This window comes from Melozone crissalis, unplaced genomic scaffold, assembly GCF_028551555.1.
Source record: "Melozone crissalis strain CALT ecotype California unplaced genomic scaffold, PUWL_Pcris_2 ptg000007l_1, whole genome shotgun sequence".
NCBI classification, from domain to species: Eukaryota; Metazoa; Chordata; class Aves; order Passeriformes; family Passerellidae; genus Melozone; species Melozone crissalis.
The window spans coordinates 13,656,085-13,680,347 of NW_026535785.1; the positions used below are offsets into that span (position 1 = coordinate 13,656,085).

At 40.5% G+C, this 24,263-nt stretch overlaps 2 protein-coding genes across 5 annotated transcripts in view; one reads left to right on the forward strand and one right to left on the reverse strand.

The window, feature by feature from the left end:
- PHKB (phosphorylase kinase regulatory subunit beta) overlaps positions 1-14,985 on the reverse strand; it is a 66,852-nt gene extending 51,867 nt beyond the window's left edge. The window contains exons 1-8 of one of the 4 annotated variants that reach the window (XM_054296105.1): positions 14,863-14,947; positions 11,825-11,937; positions 7,884-7,901; positions 5,687-5,776; positions 4,662-4,800; positions 3,924-4,023; positions 2,103-2,210; positions 252-332 (exon numbers count right to left, since the gene is read on the reverse strand). In XM_054296105.1, coding sequence (XP_054152080.1) covers positions 252-332; positions 2,103-2,210; positions 3,924-4,023; positions 4,662-4,800; positions 5,687-5,776; positions 7,884-7,901; positions 11,825-11,879 — 591 coding nt within the window. In that variant the 5' untranslated portion in view covers positions 11,880-11,937; positions 14,863-14,947. Of the gene's footprint in view, positions 1-251; positions 333-2,102; positions 2,211-3,923; positions 4,024-4,661; positions 4,801-5,686; positions 5,777-7,883; positions 7,902-11,824; positions 11,938-14,862 lie in introns of all 4 variants that reach the window. The other 3 variants (XM_054296104.1, XM_054296108.1, XM_054296107.1) reach the window with 3 other exon arrangements.
- Positions 14,986-15,105: 120 nt separating this feature from the next.
- ITFG1 (integrin alpha FG-GAP repeat containing 1) overlaps positions 15,106-24,263 on the forward strand; it is a 70,729-nt gene continuing 61,571 nt past the window's right edge. Inside the window, exons 1-5 of the mRNA XM_054296110.1 lie at positions 15,106-15,300; positions 18,577-18,649; positions 20,019-20,164; positions 21,838-21,895; positions 22,486-22,560. Of these exons, the coding sequence (XP_054152085.1) occupies positions 15,111-15,300; positions 18,577-18,649; positions 20,019-20,164; positions 21,838-21,895; positions 22,486-22,560 (542 nt within the window). The 5' untranslated portion in view covers positions 15,106-15,110. The remainder of the gene's footprint in view (positions 15,301-18,576; positions 18,650-20,018; positions 20,165-21,837; positions 21,896-22,485; positions 22,561-24,263) is intronic.

Genomic DNA, 24,263 nt, shown 5'->3' on the forward strand with positions numbered 1-24,263 from the left:
CAGCTATCAGAAATAGCAGAAAACTATAAAACTTTCAATGTCATGTTATATTTACTCTTTGCACATCTAACACTTTTTTAGCTATTATTTCACTATCCATTAATTCCATTACTTTTTCTGAGTTCCACTCAAAGCAAAGAATACCTGCAACATATTTTCAGAACAATTACTTTGCAGTTGGTAATGAAATAAAAGCCAGAAAAAACAGAAACAATTTGAAGCATGTTTTAGGACAGGAAATCAATTTGTACCTCATCTGTGTTGTAGATAATCTGCAGCCCCGAAGAGATCATCTCAACCAAATAGAGAAGAAATAATGACAAAGCATTGATCTGGAGCAATTAAACACAGAAAGGAAACTGTAATTAACTTTATGTTCATTGGAGTCATGTAAACAAAATAGACATTCACTAGCAAAGATGGTCCCACTATAACACATTTCTGCTTCTAAAAAAGCCTGCATCTAATAATGTGGAAACAATCAATAGGAAAAGGTGGCACAAACAAGCCTTGTCCTCTAGAACTTCTGATGTTTTATGATTTTTAAATTTCAAACTGTGCTAGGAAAATGTTCTCCCTTAGGCACATGCTTTGACCCACAGGTAATCACTTTGTCCCAAGCTGTTTCCATGTTTCCATACATGACAACTCACTAGCCAGTGGGTTACCAGGAAGGCAAGCAGCACATTGAATAGTGCACAGCACACCCAGAAAGCAAATCCCTTCTGCCCTGGTGGGAATTTTGGCATTATCAGCTGACATGAGGAGAATAACAGCATTCAGATATGATCAGATATTGAAAAACATTTTTTAGTACCCATACACAGCACTTATTGTAAACAGTAATTACCTTCAGCAGCTGTACATCATAATGTCAACTCACTGAGGAATCAAAGGAAGCTGCCGGTTTGGTTTTTATTACAGAACTTTCCTATACTTGAGAATTTCTATAACTTCAATAGAGAAACTAAGCTTATCACAGGTATAAAATCACAATCTCATTACATGAAATTTAAAGAAACCATCTAGAACAAAAAAAAGAAGTGGACTCTTATCTGGAACATAGCACATCAAAAATTCGGCCCAAATTCTAAAAATCTATAAATATTTAAAGACAATTGACTCCAGTGTCTTAATACAAACTGAAAAGCACCAAATACAGCAATAAGGGCTAGATAATATAGTCAATGTTTCCCAGCTGAGCCCTCTCAGTTCCTCTGTACTCTTGTCTCCACAGAGCTGAAAACCCTCTAATTCTTGAGGTATGCAGATGACAGATGGGAATGTGCATTCATGTTTATGGGAAGGGTTGAGCTGCCACAAAAAGCAGACTCTGGACTGTCATACAGTGCTCCCCAGGTCCCCAGATTGTCTCCTCTCATAGATAAAACATGTGCCTTTTCATCAAATTTCCCACAGTCCAAAATGTTAACTTAGGATAACTCCATAAAGCATTTTCCCCAGAACATACAATTTCTGAATCCAACACATTCATAAGGCAGACTTATGGAATGCAAAATAACAAGATCATGAAAGGAAAGGTGGGTCTGAAAGTAAAGAGAATGGGAAATAAAAGGAGTAAAGATTAAAACTCTGGAAAATGAGAGACAATAAAACAATCAGTTATGCAATTAGTCTGACTAGGAACCACTATGCAAAGCAGTGAACAATTCCTAACTGTTGTCAATGTGCATTAAATGAATGGAAATTGCTCAAAATGATGGAAAATGAAACTGGGAATATTCACCATAAGATTACTCTAAATCTTTCACTTTCCTGACTGCAACATTCTTTTGCCAGGATTATTTATTGACAGCCATCTGTTGGTCTCAAAAAGAAGCAACTTTGTAAACAACCAATCATCTACCTCTACAATCTCCCAGTTATTTCAGTACCTTTTGACCAAAGCACACCATTCAGTTATGTTCCAAAACACTGTCTTTTTCAGCAGAAGATGCAAAAGGAAACTGACTCACTTTTACCACACACAGCACACCTAACACAAATCTAACCAAACTGAGACAGCTGCAGAATGGAAGAATGAAGACAATATTATTAAAAAATCAGCCAAACTTGGATTTACAACAACATGGATGTGTTACCTGAAGGTGTCCATACTCCTCATGGGAGAAGACCTCATCTCCAGTTTGTGCATTGAACACAGAATGCAGACATGCAGATGGTTTGGGGTCTTGTTTAAATTTCTGAACCTAAAGGTGAATGAAAGGCAAAACAGAAAAGCAAAGGCAATAATTTCAGTATGTTTGGCAACCACAAATTCACCATATACCTTATTTAAATTATTATTACTATTGTTATTATTTCCAAACAAAAAAAATTCTTAATTTGACCACTATGTAAACCTTATCATCAACAGTGTATTTTCAGAACAATTACTTCATAGCTGGTAATTAAATGAAACCAAGATAACTCCATAACTCTTTAAGTCACACTTTGCTCTCCAACAAATTTTAAAATTTTACAACCATCATTGCCAGTACCTGATCCACATTTCACTCAGTGTTGAATGTATTTTCAACACTAATGCTACCTTCATAAGATTTTCTTCTCTACCAGCAAAACACAGCACGTGCCTCGGAACAAGCAAACAAGTACTGTATTGGAGTCTGCCCCACAAACACATTAAATAGACTTCAGGTCATGACTCACATGTTCATTGGCAATAGAATGCAACATCTGCATTTTTGCTAAAGCAGCAGCATTTGCTCAAGTCATGTCTTGAACAAATAGAACTAAAAAATATCTTCCTTTTATGAGGCCACACAGTCTCTCAGAATGAAGTTCAGCTTGACTTCTGTCTGTTAGGTACCAGAAACTGTTTATTACTACACTGCAGGAAGAGAAAAGTATCTGTAGTAAACAAGGCAAAAGCAGACAGGCAGTGTGCCAGCAGTAGGACACCTCTGGTAATTTAATGCTCATTATTCTTATCTGGCACTCCTCACCCCAGAACAAAAACTGCACATCAAAGAGAAAAACAACAGCTTAAATGTAACAAGATCCATTTAGGTCAAGATTATTTAAAGATATGAGACTCTCAAGAAGCAATCCAACCCCTCAGAAAATATATGTCAGCATAGATACAGGTGGCAATACAATACTTGCTGATTATTACAGTTACTGATACCCCATACCTGTGGATTTCCCATTTCAGATTGTGTGTTCAGCTGTGAGGGAAGCTATGGACTTATGAAAACGATTTCTAACAATACAGTTAAAAGTCAGTGACCTGAAACTTCAAATAACCACATGGAATATGTGTATCTAACTACTTCTAGACCTGCTGCTGACCAATATGCAAAATTTATCCACCACACCAAATTTTAATAAGGAGGCCTGAATATTCAGAGTATATTCACAAGAGAATTAAGGGCTGAATAAATCGACTGTGTTGCAACATAAGCAGACTACTCTGTTTCCTTACTCATTTTGGAAATGTGTGCCCTTCTGAAGTTATGTCATTAAGTAAAATAGTGCTGGAAAATGTCTGCTAAAGAAACCAAGCAAAAAATTAAAACGATCATCTAGGTAAGGAGAACAACTACAAACACAATAACCAAGATAACAGTGCAAAAAACCCTCTCCAGCCTTAACAAAAAGTACTTCTACATCTTTCCAATTAATCACTATAAAAAGACATAAAATCCCCCACAAGTCCTAATGGTGTAATATTTGAATGGGACAAATAACTGCAAAACGAACACAAAGAAGTTTCAAGTGTACCCTGCACTTTCCTACCCAAAATGCTCACATGTACACCCTAAACTGATGCTGCCACAACCATGAAGCAGCTGCTCTGTTAGGGGCACCCTAGCAGTGTGAATTTGCTGTGTATTTAGGATTTGTTTCCCAGCTGAATGAATCCCTGGAGGGAGGCAAGGCTGTGTGCACAGCAGTCTCACCTTGTCGGCCTGGCGCATGTAGCAGTAGAGGATTCCCCTCATGCACTTGATGGCAGAGTGCTCCAGCTCGTGGGTCCTGCCCTTGTCATCGTCAATGCGCCTGCGCAGGGAGAGAGTCACAAACAAACTGCAAATGCAGCACTGGGGGGAAAAGGGGGACACTGGTGCTTGGGAATATTCAGTAGTTAACTAACACTGGTGCAGAGTGGTGCCCTCACTCATATCTACATAGTTACAGCCCTAGTCATCCTTCCTCATTAAATATAGGAAAAATAATAAAAGGGTTTTTATCTGGCAACTTACACAAGCATTCCTCTTTCAAAATTTAAGAATTAAAAAAAAGTCCTTCTTGATATTATTACATCCAGTCCCTTGCAAGTAAATGATTCTTAAAACCAGCAACAAGGCTGCCAATGCCCTGAACTCTCCTGCTAGATTTAAAAGTATCCCCTGAGTACAATTTGCCAGAAGAAGCTCTATTTTTAGTAGCAGGCATTAATTCCACTGCAACAAATGCTGGCACCAATTACATTATATGAAAACATGTTTACTAACCTAAAGAAGAGTGACATTTTTAACCTAACACCTTCATAATATTTTTACTGAGATTTGGAAATGCACCATTCTCTATGGGTTTACAAATCTAGTTTTGATAAAGCTTCATCTTTTAAAACTTTCCCAGGGAGCTGAATAAGAGAGGGGTAACCTGGCAGAGACATGAGGGTAGAAGTTATTCACCTGTAAGCAAGGGCCAGTGCCCAGGCACAGGCAGCACAGTAAAGGCTGTCATGGACTTTTGCCCTTTGGTAACTCCCAAAAGTCTTGGTAGGGAACAGACCTGTGGTTGGGCTTTGATAGACCAGCAACGTTGATTTCACTGGAAAAAGGAAAAATAAAAAAGATTGTTAACAACATTTATATTGCTTCCAGATTCTAAACAGATTGTCAGGAACAGATCAAGGTGTAAACAACCTGTTAGAGCATGCACAAGACAAAATAAGGGAAAGGTAAGGAGAAACACACACAAAATTTGTTACATTGTTTTTTCAGACAAATTAGACCTTTTTACACAAAAACCCAGCAGTATTCAAAACTATTTCTGTGACTGTTCTAGCACAACCCACTTTGTACAGAATTTCTACAAAGCAACCCAGTAACTTCCTTTCTATGAAAACAGAAGAAAAAAGTGACTACAGGATGTCAACTGCCCCCCAGTCAGTTAAATGCTTAAACTCTCCAGAAGTCTACATTCATAAAAATTACATTTTTAACTCAGGCCAGATGATTGTATCAATACTTATATAAGTAGAGGGGAGTAAGCAAGGAGAAAGGACAACTACAATTATTTAACTCAGTACCTTGATATGAAAATAGATTAAGACAGAAATTTTCAGGTTGCCAAAACCAAAAATACCTTATGGCACCATTAATAACAAAAAAGAACTGCCAGATTGTTCCAAGTACTACACAAAAGCTTTTGCCCATTTAAATTTTTCCTCAGCTGGATCTGGTCAATGCTACAATCCTAAGCTACCCCTTTATCCAAAATAATTCCAAATTCAATCTTACAGCTGAACTGGATTTTCAACAGACATTTTGATTTACAGAAAAAAATGTAACTCAGCCCTTCTCTTTGCACCTTCCAAACTTCCAGCAGAAATTTAGGAAACTATCCTTAAGTAGGAATAATGTAGAGCTGATATTTATCATGCAAATATCAATTCTAACTCACATCTGGGTTAGTTCAAGCATTATTAACTTACCAATTCTATAGTAATGATTTAATTTGTCCCACAGAGTTTCCCCCTCTGGCTTTGGGAGGTTAATACATTTAAGTGGCTCATAAATTGAACCTAAAATAGGAAGAAAAAAAAAATACCAAAATCAAGATCAGAATGAGTTTCATAATTGTAATATTGCTAAAAATTACTGTGATAAGGCATTTCTTCATGTTTGTTATTCAAGAGCACAATTTATCAAATTTCAATTGAAATAGAAAAGTTGTTATCTCTACAGTCTCAGAGAATTTTTTTACACTACCTGTCTACAAACCAGACCTCCACCTGTATCTCCAGCACCTTGCAGATACAGCAAATACTACATAAGTGTAGAGTTAATTATTGATGACAACTATTAAATGTTGAGAATTTTCTATGAACATTTTCTTAGAACTTAAGTATGTTACAGAGAAAATTCCAGAAGATATGTAGGAAAACAGAAGAGGGACAAAAGTAGACCATACTCAATTCTTACTGCCCTACCTGCCTTCTAAATGGTGAAGGTGTTCAACACCCTCAGTGTTTCACCTACCCCAGCCTTGTTTGCACCCACCAGCCAGCCCAGCTGATTCATGTCAGAACAGGGATTGGCTTGTTCCCACATGCTGCTAAAGCTTAAACAAGACATTCACCAGATAAAGCCCTCAAGTCACCTATATTCCAGAGAAATCCAATGCTATCAAATCCCCTCTTTCATTCTCACTTTCATTCTCACTACTTCCCTATCTGCACCTGGAAAGCCACTTTTACTGAGAGCTGAAATGAGCTACCCATTCCAAATTATTGGGGTGAACCATTTCCAACTTCTGATTTCAGAGTAATCCTGCTCTCCCCCACAAATCACTTGGGCTTTATTCAGTGTTCTGGATGGCAAGATCCCCACAAGAGCCATGTGCTAACAGAAGAATGAGAATTTCCCTTCCCAGCCTGCACCCTCCCTTTGGGACAGCTCAGGGGATGCAGTGCCAGGGCGGCCCAGCCAGCCAAGCAGTTCTGGCAGGACACAGCCAGTGCTCCTTTTCACAGAGCCTCCCTGGCAATCCCAGTACTCTCCCAGGCATCAGACTCGTGATTGTCCATATACAGGACTCTCAGCCCAGGAAATCGAAAAAACAAAATGAAGAAAAACAAAAGCGTTCAAGAAACAAGCGGGTGTGGGACTCAGTGCCTTGCCCAGTTGCCAAGATGGTGTTTGGTCAAATGTGGGAGTTGATGATCTCAGAGGTCCTTTCCAACCTAACTGGGATGTGTGCAGAATGGTGACAGAGCTTCCAGAATCAAGTCCTTTGGGGGAGAAAGAAAATGTGTAGCCATTCAAGATTGCAAACCTCACCCCAAGTTAGACTGCCTTGGCTTTGCCAGCACAGGAGAGAAAAAAACCCCACCCCTCCCCAGGCAGGGCCCTGGGTGCCTGCTCTGCTTGGATGTCTTGGTGATGCTTCCCAACCCATCTGAGCTTCCCAACCCATCTGAGCTGCCCCTCCAGCCTTTCCTCCTTGGGACAGGTGAAATGAGAAATAAACACCTGCATGTAGGAAAGGGCCTGAAAGGGAAGCACAGAGAGCCCAGTGTATTTGAACTGCCTTAAAAAACAAAGGCAAAAGAAATGAAATTGTTCTGTAATGGAAAAGAAAAACTTGCAACATATCACAGCTTTTGTATCTTCTATTAAAACAAATAATAAATAAATAAATAAATAAATAATGAACATTCTGAACCAATTTAAATCCATTTTGGAAGCTATTTTGTTTTCCTACTTCTTTTAGCCTATGAATCCCTGTCCATGAAATAATAATTTATACAATTAATTACTGTTACACAATTAATTCAGTTATCTTGCAAAAGTACACAATACAGTGAGCTGCAGTAACTGTAATCTTGTACATTGTTGTAGTGAAAGGACAGAATAGACAAAAGAAAAAAATTTTCAAGAAGTCAGTGCATAAAAAGCAGCAATTTTATGAGAACTTCACTTACAAATTTTCAAAGGCAAAATAAAGATTCTAACTCTTAGATTAGCTGACTGAATACCACATGCATTTCCAGCACCCTCTGTGTGTGAAACAGGTTCAGAATGTTCACTTCCTGCAGGCTGCCCACCCAGTGTGGCACCAGGACACACAGGCACACACACACAAGTCAAAAGGTCCTGAACTGAAATTGTTTTCATTTAAATACTCACCAGACAAACTGTGACCCTCTGTGGCCAACAGAGAAACAAAACAAAGGTATCAAGAACAAAAAGCAAGCATATTCTTCTATTTCAGAGCATTCAAAGATTTCAACTTAGTGCAGAAAGAAAATTAAACAGAACAGAAAGCATGAAAATGTCAAAATGTCACCACAAATTACATTATTCTAGATGTTTGAAACTTTAATACAAATATAGTAAAACAGTCAGAGTAGAGTGCTGATGGAACAGAAAGGTGAACAGAATTCAAAGTTTGAAAAACTGACAAAAAATAGCTTTAAACTTTTGAGTATTCCCTAAAATTACTCCTACTATAAGGAGGAGAACTTGTTTAAATCAAAGTTTTCTACATATTCTTCATTAATTCCTTATTAGCATCTATATAGTTTATGTTTTGCTTGGGTGTCTACAGCATTCTCCTGGAGAAATCATGTGGTAAATTGCATTTCATTATTGCCACAACCTAATCAAAGCAAGGAACAGTCAGGGCAAACACGAAGCTGCTCCTTCCTTGAGCTTTTGGAGAGAGCCCATAACAAGAGGAAGCTATTTTAAGGATGGCTAAAAAAAGCCTGACTCCAGTCTCATCCAAAATCTATTTGAGTTCATCTCAGCAAGATAAAAACCTGTCATAGAAAGTTATTTTCAATTACATATTTAAAATCAATTTTCAAACTAAAGAAAAAAAAATTAAAGAGATGACAACAGCAAGATTGCAGCACTCTAAACATAACAGAGTGACATTTGCAAATGGGACCCTGGAGCTCTCACTTTGTACAGCAGCATTCAGAAGAAACAGAATGAGGACATTAATTTTAAATACTGTTTTTCATAAATACATCACTTTATTATAACCATACAGTGGGAGTTTTATTTTAGGCAAACAAGTAGGTATGCTAGGAGGAACACAAAAACCTGTTCTGTTGATTTACTATTTTGTCTGCTGTCTAGAGTTGTAACCACCCCATCCAACATTTAAATGGGTTATTTGGGAATTCAGCTTTTCTTCCTACAAAGAATGAAGTGTGCCCATTGTTTCCTTACACCACAAGTGCATTGCTGCAGGCAGTGCCTACTTCAAAATCAGCAAAAAACTGATCAAAAATCCCAGTGTCACTTCCTGGGTTAATATAATGAATGTCTGCTAAGAGAACACTCAAAGTCTCGATCCCAAGTCCAGTTAAATCCCTGTTTGTCTTCAGACATTGCACTGACTAAATGCCTGTGTTCCTAATCTGAAGGAAAACTAATCCCCTTTCATTTCCTACCATTTACAGGTCCCAGAGTAATATGATTTCAACTCTCTTCAAGTTGATTAATCACTAAAAATGATAGAGATTCCTTTCAAAGTAATAGAGAACAGGAAGAAATTTCAATTCTATGTACAACCTCTGGACACTGAATAAACTGTGACATCCTGATGCTACTTTCCCATCCCCCTCATTTTTATTCCAATTACACCTGAGATCAGCATTAACTGCTCTTCAGGGAAGAGATATGACCTGTCCAGATGTTTGGATTCAGAAGCTATGGCCAAAATGGCTTTAAAACAACTCTGTTCCAAATTTGTATATAAGGAAGCTTTGGACACACACACATCCTTGGAGATGGCAGTAATTGTGCATATTAAAGAAAAATAGGGATTAGAATGGAATTCTGCACTGAGTCTATGGATAAAGATTTGCATATTTCAACAAGGACAGTTTATTCAAATGTTTCAAAGCACAGAATTAATACAAACAAATACTTCCACAAAGCCAATCCCACACAAATCGAAGCAACATGGCAAGAAATTTATTTCTAATATTTCACATGCCAGAATAAGAAAAGAAAATGTTGGTTTGCATAATTATATCAGGCCAGGCCAAAAGAAAAAAGCTGAGAACACAAGATTTCTTTGTATATTTGATAAGAATGAAAACTGATCACAGCCCCCAATGTGACATTAGGTCTGGATATAATCAAACACTTGAGACAGAGGCAAGCCCTGGACCTCAGATCCCTGTAACTTTCATTACCCAGCACCAGTAAGGGCAGTGGCAGCTTCACCTTACAGAAGGCATTGGGACCAAAGAGGATTTGATTTCTACTCACAGCAAAGTTTAAGAAAAGATATCCCAAGGGGATTTTAATCACTACATACAGGAGGAAACCATGACCTCAGAGTTGATCCTGCTGTGAGCAAGAGGCTGGAGGAGGTGAGATCCTGACAACCCTTCCAGACTGAACTGTTCTACAAACCAGGGGAAGGAAACACCAGGAGAAGGGCTTGGAGAGGCAGACAGAAAAGGTATTAAAGTATTACTCTACCTGAATACACAGTAGAAGTAAGCAAAATGTATGAATTGAATGTATGAAATGTATGTATGAATGTATGAATGTATGAATGTATGTATGTATTGTCACTTAGTTGAGTGACAATAACAAATCAGTAAAAATAAGTAAAATCTTGTAATAGTTTAATTTAAATAGCATTAAAGAGAAAACCTTTAAAACTATAATTGATCAAGAAAAGTCATGTGTTACACTGTACAAGTAATTCAGTTAGTATTTCACAGAGTCACAGAACACCCTGAGCTGGAAGGGACCCACGAGGACTGTCGAGGTCCAGCTCCTGGCCCTGCACAGAGCAAGCCCAGGATGGCACCCTGTGCCTGAGAGCATTGTCCAGACCTTCCTGAGCTCTGTCAGCTTGGGGCTGTGCCCGCTGCCCTGGGGAACCTGTTCCAGTGCCCAGCCACCCTCTGGGTGAAGAACCTTTTCCTGATATCCAACCTAACCCTCCCCTGACACAGCTCCAACCATTTCTTCACCGATCACCACAGGGGAAAAAGAAAAAAATACACACCAATTTATTCTGTCCTTTCTCTATTTCCTAATCATCCAAAGGCAGCTCTTTGTCAAGTATATTGCACTTAACAGAAACTATGATTTCAGGATTTACAGTAACAAACAACACAACCATCAAAAGCTACTGAACACCAGAAATAAAATCCTGACCATCATGCCAGTACACAGGAGCTTCACACAACCAAAATGCCAAAGTCTACCACACAAGCCTTGTAAATGCTACAAGCAAGGCTGGAAACCACTCAGGATATTCAAGGCAGGCATTGCTATTTCTGAGAATTCAAAACAATAGGTGTCAAAACTACTCAACATGTTTATTTTGCATCATAAAGGAGAAACATCAAATATCTTCACAATAATTAGGAAAGAGTAATTTTTCTTTAATGCTGTCAACACATGACATTTTTTGATGGGTCAGAGAGGGAAAACTGAAAAGCCACCGGAAGGGCAGGGGAGTCCAAGCCACCCAGTTGTGTTGCCTTAAACTTGTTCTCCTACTGAGTTTCAACAAGGACTACCCAAGAGTTTCCCCCATCACAGCGTCACATATGGATACACCTCATCCCAAACTCCCTTCAAAACACTCAGGAATGGCCTTGACAGCTTCATATATTCCAGCTTCTGCTGCACCTGAGGAGAAGCTGTGCCAGGGGGCTTTACTTTGCTTCCACTTAATTTCCAAATGTCCAACTTTGTAACCAGTGACTGACTGACTGGAAATTTTACTTCTCTCTAAACTTGTCACACTGGGGTTTTTTAGGAGTCAATTACAAACAGCATTCCTAATGCACCTTTCACATGACTGTCATCTTAAAAGAGAAATTGGAGGTCAGAGGTGGTTGCACTGAGGGATACTGACAGGAACATTAAACAAACAAAACAGGAAGATTTGATAGTAGATTTCAATCTAAGTAGATTACAATTTTCAGAAATTTTTACTGAAAGAGTTCAAATTTTTAAGTTCTATTGTACAGTACTAAAGAGCTACTAACACAGAACACTGCATGAAACAAAACATACAATTATTTTTTGTTGAATTAAATAGCCACAAACAAAAACAAAACACAGAACTGCACACTTACCAAATTTTAAAAAAGCATGCGCAGAGGAGGCTCTGTCATCATCCAAACTGGCCATTTCAAATTGGTGCAGCTAACCACAAACGGCTCAGGCTAAGCTACAGCCATTTTCAAAACTGTTTAGTAAATGTTAAAGGCAATCAGCATTAAATTAAGTGAAAGCAATGTTAGTGGAGTTATTAACACAACAGAGTGCACAGCACAAACTTTCATTACATCTTATGTTTCCTTCTTCTACACTGACCTCTTGGTTTTATTTTGTTTCACTTCCATAAAACTTAGTAGTTTACTCCTTCTGAGTGAAAGGACGCAGTTTACAAAAAAATCCATTTTTTGGATATTGACATGAGCTTCCTTATTCAATAGGGAATTAGCTACAAACACCAAAAGGTGATGAATACCATCTGATACATTTCTAGATGAAATAAAGATACTGATTTAATTAGCGCACACTAAAGTGTTAAGGAACAACGATGAGGAGCTAAAACTGCTTATGCACAGTGCTGCTTTCATCCCGTGTGAAACCTACTCCAGGATGTTTCCTGCAGTCATATACATTACTTATGGCACTGAATATCTCAGTCATTAGGGGTAGGACATCTTCCACTTTAGGAAAAACATGCCTGCAATTATGACAACAAGTTTTTCCAAATCTTTAAAGTTTATCTTTTTTAAAGTAAGAAAAATTTTGAGGGCTTTTAACTAAGCAACTACTATATTTAGAATCTGCTCCTAATCAGAGTAGCAACAAATGAAACAGTATTTTATTGCTTCAGGAAGGGAAATGAAAATTTCTGAATAAAATTTGGTTTTACTGGAAAAAAGTAATTCATCATTTAATACACATAAACATGAGGATACAAATTCCCTCCTACAGGATTTGGGTCTTACATGATCCATTGCTGCAGGCTATAAAACATGAGTCACTGGTGCATTTCAGGGACGTGTGTCTATACTCCACATTTATTACATCTTACTCCAAGAAGCACACTAGTAAAAAAAAACCCAAATCAAACAAAACAGTGCTGTCTGTGAGCTTGGACTCCAGCACAGGCCTCAGCCAAACCAGGAACATGTGGGGGACTTTCAGTCACTTTCTATGATAATTGCAACCATGTCTCCTTCTGACAGGGCCAGGAAGGAAGAAAAAAGCCCTGAAGCTATACAAATTTCAACATAAAGATGCAGCAGTAAACTTGAAATGTGAGAACATTATTCTTATTTTTAGCTATGAATGTTACCTGAAAGATATTAAATAAAATTTGATTTTTAAATCAACTCTTTAATCAGGAAAACTTTTCAACTAAAAATAATGTTTATTTCTTGACCAAATTTATTCAGTTGTTATGTAAAATGCCATGAACAAATCTCTAGACAATCTCTGAACAATGGGAAAGATGGAAGTGAACTACAACCGGTCGTTGCTCAGAATACAATTCTTTATACATGTAACAAAAAAGTAACAGGCAGCAGCAGCAGCAAAGAAAACGCGGAGTGTTTGAAACCATCAAACGCCTTCTGCAGGCAGGCCTGACCCTGCAGGGAATTCCCTTAGCCCCGAGCCCCCTGAGGGCTGACCCTGCAGGGGATCCCAAATCCTTGTGCTCCCCGAGGGCTGAAATCCCAAACCCGTGTGCTCCCTGAGGGCTGACCCTGCAGGGAAATCCCAAACCCGAGCGCTCCCTGAGGGCTGACCCTGCAGGCGATCCCAAATCCTTGTGCTCCCTGAGGGCTGACCCTGCACGGAAATCCCAAACCCGTGTGCTCCCTGAGTCCTGACCCTGCAGGCGATCCCAAATCCTTGTGCTCCCTGAGGGCTGACCCTGCACGGAAATCCCAAACCCGAGCGCTCCCTGAGTCCTGACCCTGCAGGGGATCCCAAATCCTTGTGCTCACTGAGGCCTGACCCTGCAGGGAAATCCCAAACCCTTGTGCTCCCTGAGGGCTGACCCTGCAGGGAAATCCCAAACCCGAGCGCTCCCTGAGGGCTGACCCTGCAGGCGATCCCAAATCCTTGTGCTCACTGAGGGCTGACCCTGCAGAGGATCCCTAAACCCGAGTGCTCTCTGAGGGCTGACCCTGCAGGGGATCCCCAAACCCTTGTGCCCCCTGAGGGCTGACCCTGCAGGGGATCCCCAAACCCGAGTGCTCCCTGAGGCTCGGGATTCCCGATCCGCCCGGGGCTGCACTGCCCGCCCCGGCCCTGCAGAGCCCCACGCTCCGGCTGTCAGTCACACTCCCGGCCCCGGTAATGGTAACCGGCCGCCAGTGACACCTCCTGCAGCGGGCAGTCCTCAGCGCGGGACTGCCAATCAGTCTATGCACAAACCGAACTTTTAAAGCCAAATTAATCGTACCAGACTTTAAACAATCAATTCTTTAGAGCCCTCCTAAAGCCCCGTTTTGGTCTCACAGTGTCTGATCAGTTACTAGCAAAACAAAACTAACCAAACATGCAAATAAGCAACAACTGAGTGTTACAAGCATGTGTCGTGTATAAATAAACACAGGGATCTTCTGGAAAACTTCTCCCGTTGCAACAATTAAACGCCTCGTATGACTGTACTTTACTTCAAATTTAAAAAAAAACCCCAAAACTTCAAGTTTTTTGAAGTTCAGAAATTCAGGCTAACTCAGCAAACATCACCCTTTGGTTTAGGCCAGAACGAGTTGCCCCACGCTCAGAACACGGAGTTCCCACGCTGTATAGCAGTTACCTTTAGCTAAGAGAAACCTGCCAAGAGCTGGGACTTTCCCCTAAACACTGTATCTGTTCCACAGCCGCAACACTTTATACAGCTGCGGTGCTGAACACGCTGCCTTTGCTCCCGTGGGCACAGGTGGCACCTGAGGGCACCGGGGGCTGTGCCCACCGAGGGCACGGGCGGGGCCGCCACCCCCTCAGGGCCGGACCCGCCCGGGCACCGCCACCCGCGGTGGGGACGGGGAAACAGCCCCGGGCCGAGCCGGGAGCGGGGCGGTGAGTGACAGGAGGCACAGGGGTCCCCGGAGCTCCTCCCGGGCAAGCCAAGAGGTCAGACCTGAGCGTTTGGAGCGAGCGCGCAGCTCCAGCATCTTCCAGCTCACGTCAGCCATGTGAGTCGCCGCCATGGCGGAGCGGTCCCGGAGAGCCCCGGGCGCGGGTGCGCGGCGCCGGGCGGGCCCTGCCTGGCTCCCGCCGTAAAGCGCTCGCGCAGGCTCCGCCGCCGCTGCCGCAAACCGCGGCCGCCGGGCCGGGCCGGGCCCGCCCCGCTGCCGTCAGAGCGCGGGCGGGGCGAGGCCGTGCGCGATGGGGGCCCGCGGGCCGTGCCCGCCGCTGGCCCCGCTGCTGGCCCTGGCCCTGCTGGCCCTGGCGGGGCCCGCCCGAGCCCTGCAGAATGTGACCGCTCAGCTCTTCGGGCCCGAGGCCCGCGGGACCCTGGCGGCCTTCGGCGACTTCAACTCGGACAAGCAGACGGACCTGTTCGTGCTGCGCGGCGGTGAGTGCGGGGCCGCGGCGGGCCCGGGGGCTGCGGGGCACGGGCGGTGTGAGCTGCGCTCCCCGTCCCTCAGCCAAGGGGGACAGACACAGGTGCCGCCGCCCCCGAGGCCCGGCAGCCCGTGCGGGGTGATGGCAGGGCTGGGGCTACGCGGCGGCTCGCCGGTGCCGGGGATGGGCTCCCAGGGATGGCCTCGCTGCTCCCGGGGATGGGTTGGCTGGTCCCTGCGGTCTGTCCCTTACCGGCCCGAGCACGGCCCGCGTCCCCGGGGCTTGTGCTGCCAGGGCCGGCGCGGTGAGCACAACGTTGTTTGCCGGATGAAATTGACACTTGTTTTGCTCCCAGGTATTTCCTGTGTGACATACGGTGTTCAGTTTGCACTAGAATGGTTCTCATCGGGCGCATTTGTTTTTAAAGTTGAGTTTCTGGTTGTGAAATAATGTAGAGACTTCATCCTACAACTTGAATGGTCACAGATTGTTGTTTTGCTCCTGTTTTCACTCTATTTTTGTAAACAAAGATGAACATTTCACAGATGCCTTTGCTCTCTGGAGATGTGGAGGAAAAATTGCACATTGTTCTACTCTGACCATTAAAAGTTAAAGTGCCATGGTAGCTGTCACCTGCCATAGGTTTCTCTTCAGGCTTTAGATATGGGGAGACCTCAAATCAGGATTTATTTTCAGTGGTCAGTGTTATTTGCAGACATTAATCTTAGAATATTTTACTTTCTTGAAGCACATTAAGATAGTAAGTTTATTCTCAGATTCACCTTTTTTTATTCCTTCCATCTCAGAAATGTTCTTCTGAGTAGCTTTGGTAAAGCATGAGTGATTTTCCCATCTAGTTGAGTTATTGAAATGCATGGCTCCCTGGAAATGCTCCACTGGCTCATCTACTGAAAAAATGGTCAGACTTAAAATGAATGTCTATGATAAGAGATTTAATTTTTACTTTCTTATCTTTCAGATGAGTGCGTATAAAAATGTGAATAGTTATAAGTTTCAGGAATGAGATTTGTGATTTCTTTAGCAGCACTTGATAAATAATTTTCCTGTGTGGTACTTACTGTAAAAATCTGATTGAAATAACATAGTTATTCAAACATTATTTTTCATACCATAAGCCTTGGTGAAAAGCAACTACAGAGTACTCTCAAAACAAAAGGTAGTAGTTCTAAATGGTGGGATTTATGGCAGCCAGTTGTAAACAGCATGAGGAGATGAGCACTGGAGATGACACAAGACTTTGAGGAACAGGAGTCTGTAAAGCAGCCTTGTCCTAATAATCCTGACCCTTAATAAAGAAATGGGGGTGATGCCTTGGACCTTTGGCTGGATATATATTATTTTTCTGATCTTGCCTTACTTCAGTTGAGTGAGAGTAATGTTCCCTATGCTCAGATGAATAAAAGAAAGTCAGATTGTGCTGATACTTTTGTAAGAAATAGTCAACTCGCTGAATGTAAGGGATAGTCTGGATCCATGTGGCAAGGCCAATTCCAAAGTACCAGTGGTCTCTGGGTTTAGTCACTTTTTGAAACTCAGAATCTACAAATAAATGGAATTGTGCATGCACTTACCTGTTTGTGGGTCTGTGCACGTAACAGCTCAGTGGGGAAGCTCGTGCTGGTTGCTTTTTCATGTACCAGCTCCTGGCTATGCTTGATGCCTCTGCTGGAAGCGAGTTAGCATTCCCTGTTCACCTGCTGCATTTCATTGGGGGATTTGGGAAACTTCTGTGCTATTTATTTCATATATACATATATATGTGTGTGTGTGATATATGTCACACAGATACTCAGCCTGAAGACCTCTAATCTACATAATTGTTGTTTGTATGGAAACTGTTCCTGTTTTTTCACACTGTCCAATGCACTGATTTTTTCTTACTGTCTTCTTATCTCAAAAAGAATACAGAACTGCAAACAGCTTTTAGCATTGATTGTAGTGGCACAGTAATTCTGTTTTCTGTTCATGTAATAAATCATTTTAATAGTGAATTTGCTTTGACTTGAGCACTGAGCTGAAATTTTTATACCTCTGTCTTTAATGACCAAAAAAATTCTCATTTCTCAGTGTTGCAGCTAACTTGGAACCTGATAGGTGTAAAAACACATTTCCTTCTTCATCCTGGTCATTACTTTACCAAGTAAGCAATAAAAAGGCAGGTGAGAGTGAGAGGTGTGAAATGGGAACTCAGGTTCAGCAGGCAGCCCCCAGGTGAGCTGTCCCCAGCTGAGGCAGCCCCAGGCTCCCAGCCCTGGCCTGTGCCAGGCCTTTCCCTCCCCCAGGAACGTGGCTGCAGCTCAGGCAGTGTCACTCTGGGCCTGAGCTGGCCCCTCTGAAAGGGCTCCTGGTCATTTGCTCACCTGGTGCTGGATTCTCCTTCTCCTCAAGAGGTTTGTGGCAGGAGCCTTGTATTCCCTGCTATTTCCCAGCTCTGAACTCTGCCACAAAACAGTACTCTAAAAAAGTACTGTGGTAGCTCAAGTTTGGAGCCTTAGAATTATTCTTTAATAGAGAATGATTTTGTGGGACTGGAGGTGGGTTTATTGGAGAATGAAGCAAAGAAAAAATACTATTGTGGCACTGTGAGCTATGTTTTACTTACAGAGGTGTGTGTGTGTGTGTTTTGTGGTTTACTGACTGAAAATTTTTATTTCATCACTGAAGTTGAAATTCTTCCTTTCCTCCCTGAATTTCAGTTATTTCTGCAACATAAAATATGGGCTTTTATTTAGATTATCCTGAAATAATGAAACAATACTTATAACATTGCCTCTAGATGGGGAGATGCTGCAGGGAACCAAGTAAATTCTGAGTTTCCTTTGAAGTGCTTTGGACAGCTGACATGGGAAAGCAGGATCAGATCCTGCTATGTGAGACATAGTATTAAAAGAATTAATTTGAGTTAGACTTTAAGCTTTAATTGGTTTTGTGGAGCTTCTGCCTATTACTTTTCCACGTGTAATATTTCTTTATTCATTACAGAAAGTTTTATTTTAAGCAATGTGTTAGAAATAACAGAGGGAAAGTTCTAACACTAAACGCCAAAGAAGATTTGTGATATTAGCATTCCTTTGAGATGCAACTGACTTTGTGTTGTGCTGAAGAAGTGCTCCTTTTGTCTCCTTTTGGATGAGGAGGAAGTAGTGGTATGAGATGTCTTTGAAAGTTTTTGCTGCTGTGGGGAATGGTCATTTGTGGCAGTTGGGTTTGTATATAAGCCATTTCCAGTCTTCCTCTGTTGCTCATGGTCTGTTTGCTTTGGCAGGAAATGAGCTGGTGATCTTTTTGGCTGACCAGAAGGAGCCCTACTTTAAGCCCCGTGTTAAGCTACCAATGAAGTAAGTATGGCTGTTCAGTGTTTGCTTGGAAGGGCCTCTCTGCTCTCAGGGGGAGCTGCTGCACTTTTCTGTGCTCTTGTTGCCTCTTTGACTCATTGTTCACTTGTCCTTCCAGCTCTGGTTCTTTGACCAACTTCCTGATCCATGCCCTGATGCATTTTTGTTTTGTCGGTCATGTGACAGAGTCTATGGAGATGAGTTGTGTCATTCAAGTTGTTTACTAAAAAGTGTTACTTCCCAACCCTTATGGAATATTTATGGTTTAGGTTTTGTCCTCAAATCAGTATTTAAAGTACCCATATGTTGAAATATCTTTGCAGTTGATTTGGATCTTCAGGACTGTATTTCCTAGTGAAGCAAACTGTCATTCCATGGCATACATAGGTCTTTGTGGTGGGCAGGTTTAGTATCAATGCCAAGATATGTTTTCAGGGAAATCCATCCATTTGCTGTAGTTACTAATGGAATCCAGCCAATATCATCTGATTTAGAAGAGATGTGAAAGATGGTGCTCTGGTGTTTCTGCATAGAGATGTTCCTTTGTCAAGTTTACATGTGGCTTTTAAAAAAACATCAGTTTTTAATAAATGTGAACCAATCTGTTTATATGTGCATATATATATATGTCTAGCTTCAATATCCTGTTATATTATTATGGCTATTGCTTAGGAATAATGCTTACCAATAGTATTATGTTTATTAAAAGTTAAAATGCCTTTATAGCTCAGCTTCATCTTCTGTACTCTACATATTTTTATTTTTCCTTATTCCCTCCTGTCTTGGAAGGAACTAATTTGTTTAATGCATTAGAAAGGATCTGCTTTTAATCCTTAATGTGACCTGTGTTTGTGTGTGTAAAGCAGAGTAGGTAAGCAAATAAAAAAAGAACAAACAAAGGTAGAAAGGACTACTAAGACCTGGCAGAAGGTAGGAGGAAATGTAATTGTCTTTTAAAAAATCCACCTGTGCCTGACTCCTGCTGCTTAAACAGCTCCTGTTGCCTTATGTTCTTGCTCTTGGAATGCAACCAGAAGATCCCGCTCTCTGAAACACATTTTGGTTGACTGGTTCTAAACAAATGTGAGGATTTAATGAAGTGTAGATAGCATTAACAGGATATGGCTGAAGAATGTCTGATGGCTGAAATTTAAAGTGTCAATTTCCTTAGACAGGGACAGCCTATCAGGTGCCTGATTTTGAGATACTTTTGCAATAGGTGAGGACTTACCCTTCAACAACCTGATTTAGGATTAAGATTGCATTGGACCAACTAATAATATTAGGGCAAGCCTTTGACTACACAAGTGCTTTTTACATGCACACCTTTTTACCATTATTTGCATGTGGGGGCTTTCGTTTTTCATTCCAGATCCCTTGGTGTCACCATAACCAGTGTAGTTCCTGGAGATTATGATGGAGATTCCCAAATGGATGTGCTCCTCACTACCCAGGCCCCAAGTCATGGCAAAGATGAACTTTCAGTGTTTATTTTCTGGGGACACAACCAAACCTTGGGTGAGTTGCTGAGACTGGTTCTTAGTGAGATTGCTGGATTTCCTTATTCAAAGAATTGTCAAGAAGTTACAACTCATTTTTACAGTGTAATGATTGTTTTTAGCACTAAAATAGGGATTAGCAGCTATTCAGCTGCACACCCATATATTATCCTGCTGTTAAACTGTGTTCAATAATTAATGAAAGAGAACAATACTTGCAGTGTATTATGCAACAGATAGAACCAAACATTATTGTAATTTGGCAGTACCTATTAACTGAAGAGCTGCTTCTCATGGCTTCCCCATCATGCATGTCAGCTTCACAAAGACTATCTCAAAAGATTTATCTTCAGTTTAAAATGCACAGGGAACCTGCTGTGAACTTAAGTGCATCAGCTTTCAAAATCACATCCCTAAACCTACCACCAGTAATATAATATTTGTGTTAAATGAAATTCTTTAAAGACAGTGACACACTAAAGTGAGTATTGGAAGAAAGGTTTCTAGAGTCTCTATTGCTGAAAGTTTTCAAGACCTTTAGAATTGATTTTTCAGGAGTCTCTTAGCTGTGTTCAAGTTGTTGATTCTGTCTTGGGGTAGAGTTATGGATTGTGTGAACTCTTGAGGTCTCCTCTGTTTTCTGTTGACTTTGCTAGGAAAGAGTTTGGGGAGGAATTTAGGGTTTGAACAAAGACAGATAAGCAAAAGAAAATACTGTTTAATCTACAAAAACTACTGAAGAATAATCACTATTGTAAAGAAATGTGTCATGGCATAGTTACCGGTGAGGCAAGTTTGCCTCAGACACCATTGCTTCTGGCTTTGATCAGAGCTGAAACAAGCACCTGGAAAAGTGCAGTGGATCAATATTAAGTGAATAGCAGGTATCTCTAGGATTGGGAAGAATATGAGGACTTGGATTAAGTTATTATGTTCTGTTTCAGAAAAAACCCCAAGTGTTGGGGGAAACACAATGAGCTATGGGGCCTGGAGGAGGAGTCAGAGGTTAAAAATTCAGGCAGTGGTTGGTATGTGCTGAGGCCACTGGCAAGGTATGGGGTGTCCCCTTGGGCAATAGAAGTGTGACACACAAGTCAGTAGGAGGGGACTGCTGTATGAAATGTGGAAATTGTAAAGACAAACATTGTGCAGAGGGAAGGGAAATGGGAATAATCTGGCAAGGAGTTTGCATTACAAGTACAAGTGAAGTCTAAGGTGATAACCTGATTGGAGCTTAGTCCTCACTTCCCATTTAGAAAGTCTAACTTGATTGCTTATTTCAAATACTCAGTGTGTATAATGAAGAATGTTATTTAAACAGAAGTCTGCCATACAATGAATGTTAAACTTTTAGCCTGTCTTCATCCCAACTGTTTCAGTTTCCCTGTATTGAGTTTGTAATCAGTTTCCTGACTGAGTGATTGCAGTCATAGACAGAAATAGGTTTCACTAAGATCTACTTGGAATAATTTGTTGAGGAGTTTGGTGGAGACAAGAAAAAGCCTTCAGTCTTTTAACTGTAACTCACCTTTCCTGCAAAATTTCAGGAAGCCATTTAGTTTTTGATATTAAGTGGTGCCTTTTTTTTTAATCATATAACAGAAAGTTTTAAATGAATAGAAGAATTATGTCTTAGTTGCAAATGTCAGAATATATTGGTAACTGAATCAAGTTAATATTTTCATTTTTCAGATCTTAACCATAAAACTATATTAAATAAGACTTTTCATGATGAGCCTCTAGTAATGGAGTAAGTATAACCTACTTTTTTAGAAAACCACGTTTATAATGGTGACTAAGAGCAGCTTAAATATATTTTAATGCTAAAATTTGAAACATATGCTCATGTTCTTTATCTTTTAAGAACAGGGTGGTTTGTGTAATGTCAACTAATCCAACAAAAGATGATGAACCAAAATGGTTATCTTTACAATTCTCTCTGTTGTATATTATATTATCCTGGCAATAGCAACTGCATGATCTTTTAATTTCTTTCATTTCAGTACTGTGAGTATTCATTAAAAAAGCCATTCATTTCTCAGTGAATTTTGTAAAGCAAAAACCTTACTGACTTACCAAAATGAGCAAATGTCCCTTTCACAATGTGCTTGCCTGTGTGTGAAATGCTGAACAAAAGTGGAGGGCAGTAGATCTGTAAGGCAGAGTGGGAAGCACTGACAGACCTTTACTGCAGCTCAGACAGGAGCCAAAATTCAGAGCCACAGCTGAGGGTTCTGCACAGCCCAGTGGGACAATGTCCCAGTGCAGATGAGTTTGAGAACAGGTGGTTTGAACTCCTGTGGGGACTGAGGTGGCACTGACATTGTGTTCCATTTTCAGCTTCAATGGAGACTTGATTCCTGATGTGTTTGGTGTCACCAGTGACTCGAGTAAGCCACAGATCCTGCTGGGAGGGTAAGCTGAGGGCTCAGCATGGCTTTGGAACTGGGGCATTGTGTATCCACTTCCACTGAAGTGTAGGATTTGTGTGTGAATCTTCTTGCTGTCCCTGGCAAACATTCAGTGACACTCTTCATCTGCTCTTTAAAGTGCTATTTTATAGGGCAAGTAGAAATTCCATGAGAGCTGGGAAAACAGAGCCGCTGATAATAGACATCAGAAAGAGGAAAATTGGCTCTTGGAACAATTAGTTCCTAGAAGTTATAGTCCCATTTGTTTAGTACACTTTGGATATTCAGTGTTATAATCTGTGTTATGGAACTTGTGCTGCATAAAAGCTGCTCTCAGGTTGATGATGCAAGAACTACTGAAACAGATCTTATAATTAAAGGGATGGCAATAGAAAAATCTGAAGATGTTTGGGGTAAACTTAAAAAACACTCTCATTTGTCTGGGAAATTACTTGTAATGGGAAGTTTGTGCACCATAGGAAATGAAAAGCACAGGAAGTGCAGGATGTAAAAGTATTGAACTATATATATAAAGAAAATAAAGAGGAAGAGATTTCTGAAGTGGCATGAAGCAGAGGTGACTGAGTAGCAGCACAAGTGTGCATACAAGTGATGTCTGTCTCACATCCCTTGTGTTAAGGAATGCCTCAGGCCACTCATGAGCACATAGAAGTTGACTGAAGCCTTATGAGATGAAATTGCAGCAAAGGGGACTAAGTTTCATGATTAAATTTCTGCTAGCCCTGAAATTTCCAGAATGGACCCAGTTATCAAATACTAGAGTAAAAATAATGGCATACTTAAATGCTTAACAAGGACTGTGAAAATGGTTATTTTTAACTGTTTTGGATATGAATGCTGAAATCAAAATATAACAAAAGATTGTGTCTCTACTGGCTCAGAAGAACCAGTCTGTAACCAAGTAATATAGAGTGGCAAAGTCTAGTATTGGGCAGGATGCCAAAAAACTTAAAGTCTATCATTTGAAAATAAAAAACCTTATACCTGTAGTTCCTGTCTCTTTTCCTTTCCTAGGATAAATAACATTTGACTGTGTCAGTGGAAGCTGTGCCCTTCTTGGCAGTGTGCTTTTGTTCATTAATCCCAACTTGAATTGTATCACCATCCTTGTACTGGTGGCTTAGGAAACAGATTTCAGGTTCACAAGGATGTTTCTGAGCACTTTGTAATGATTATATATAAAATAAATTGTATGAGCTCTTGAAGAAATGGAGAAATGGGAAAGATTTGTTGCATTTTGTTGAAGAAATTCTTTCAGGACCTTTAAGATAAAAATAAAATTACTCATCAGAGCTCGAAATGAGACTGAGTGCTATAGGTAATAGCATGAGCCATGTCTTGTTCATAGAAAACAGCCTTGTCATCTGCTTAGAAAAGCACTTTTATATTTTAATCCAAAATATTTTAAGATTTATTCTAGAACTTTATGACTAACTTCAATGACAGTCTTCAAGACTGAATACATAGAAAAACCTAGAGAAAAGAATTATTTCTTTTGGATTAAGGGATGCATTTTAACATTTCTAAGACTTGGTTATGATCTTTGGGAAGTAATCAGATTATTATTTATTTTCTTACCATAAATTAGTCACAGAAGATAAGGACTTCAATAAAATGTATGTAATGTCACTGGAATAAATAAAGCAGCTCCCAACTAGTAGCAGTAATATTTCTGCCTGCTGTTGT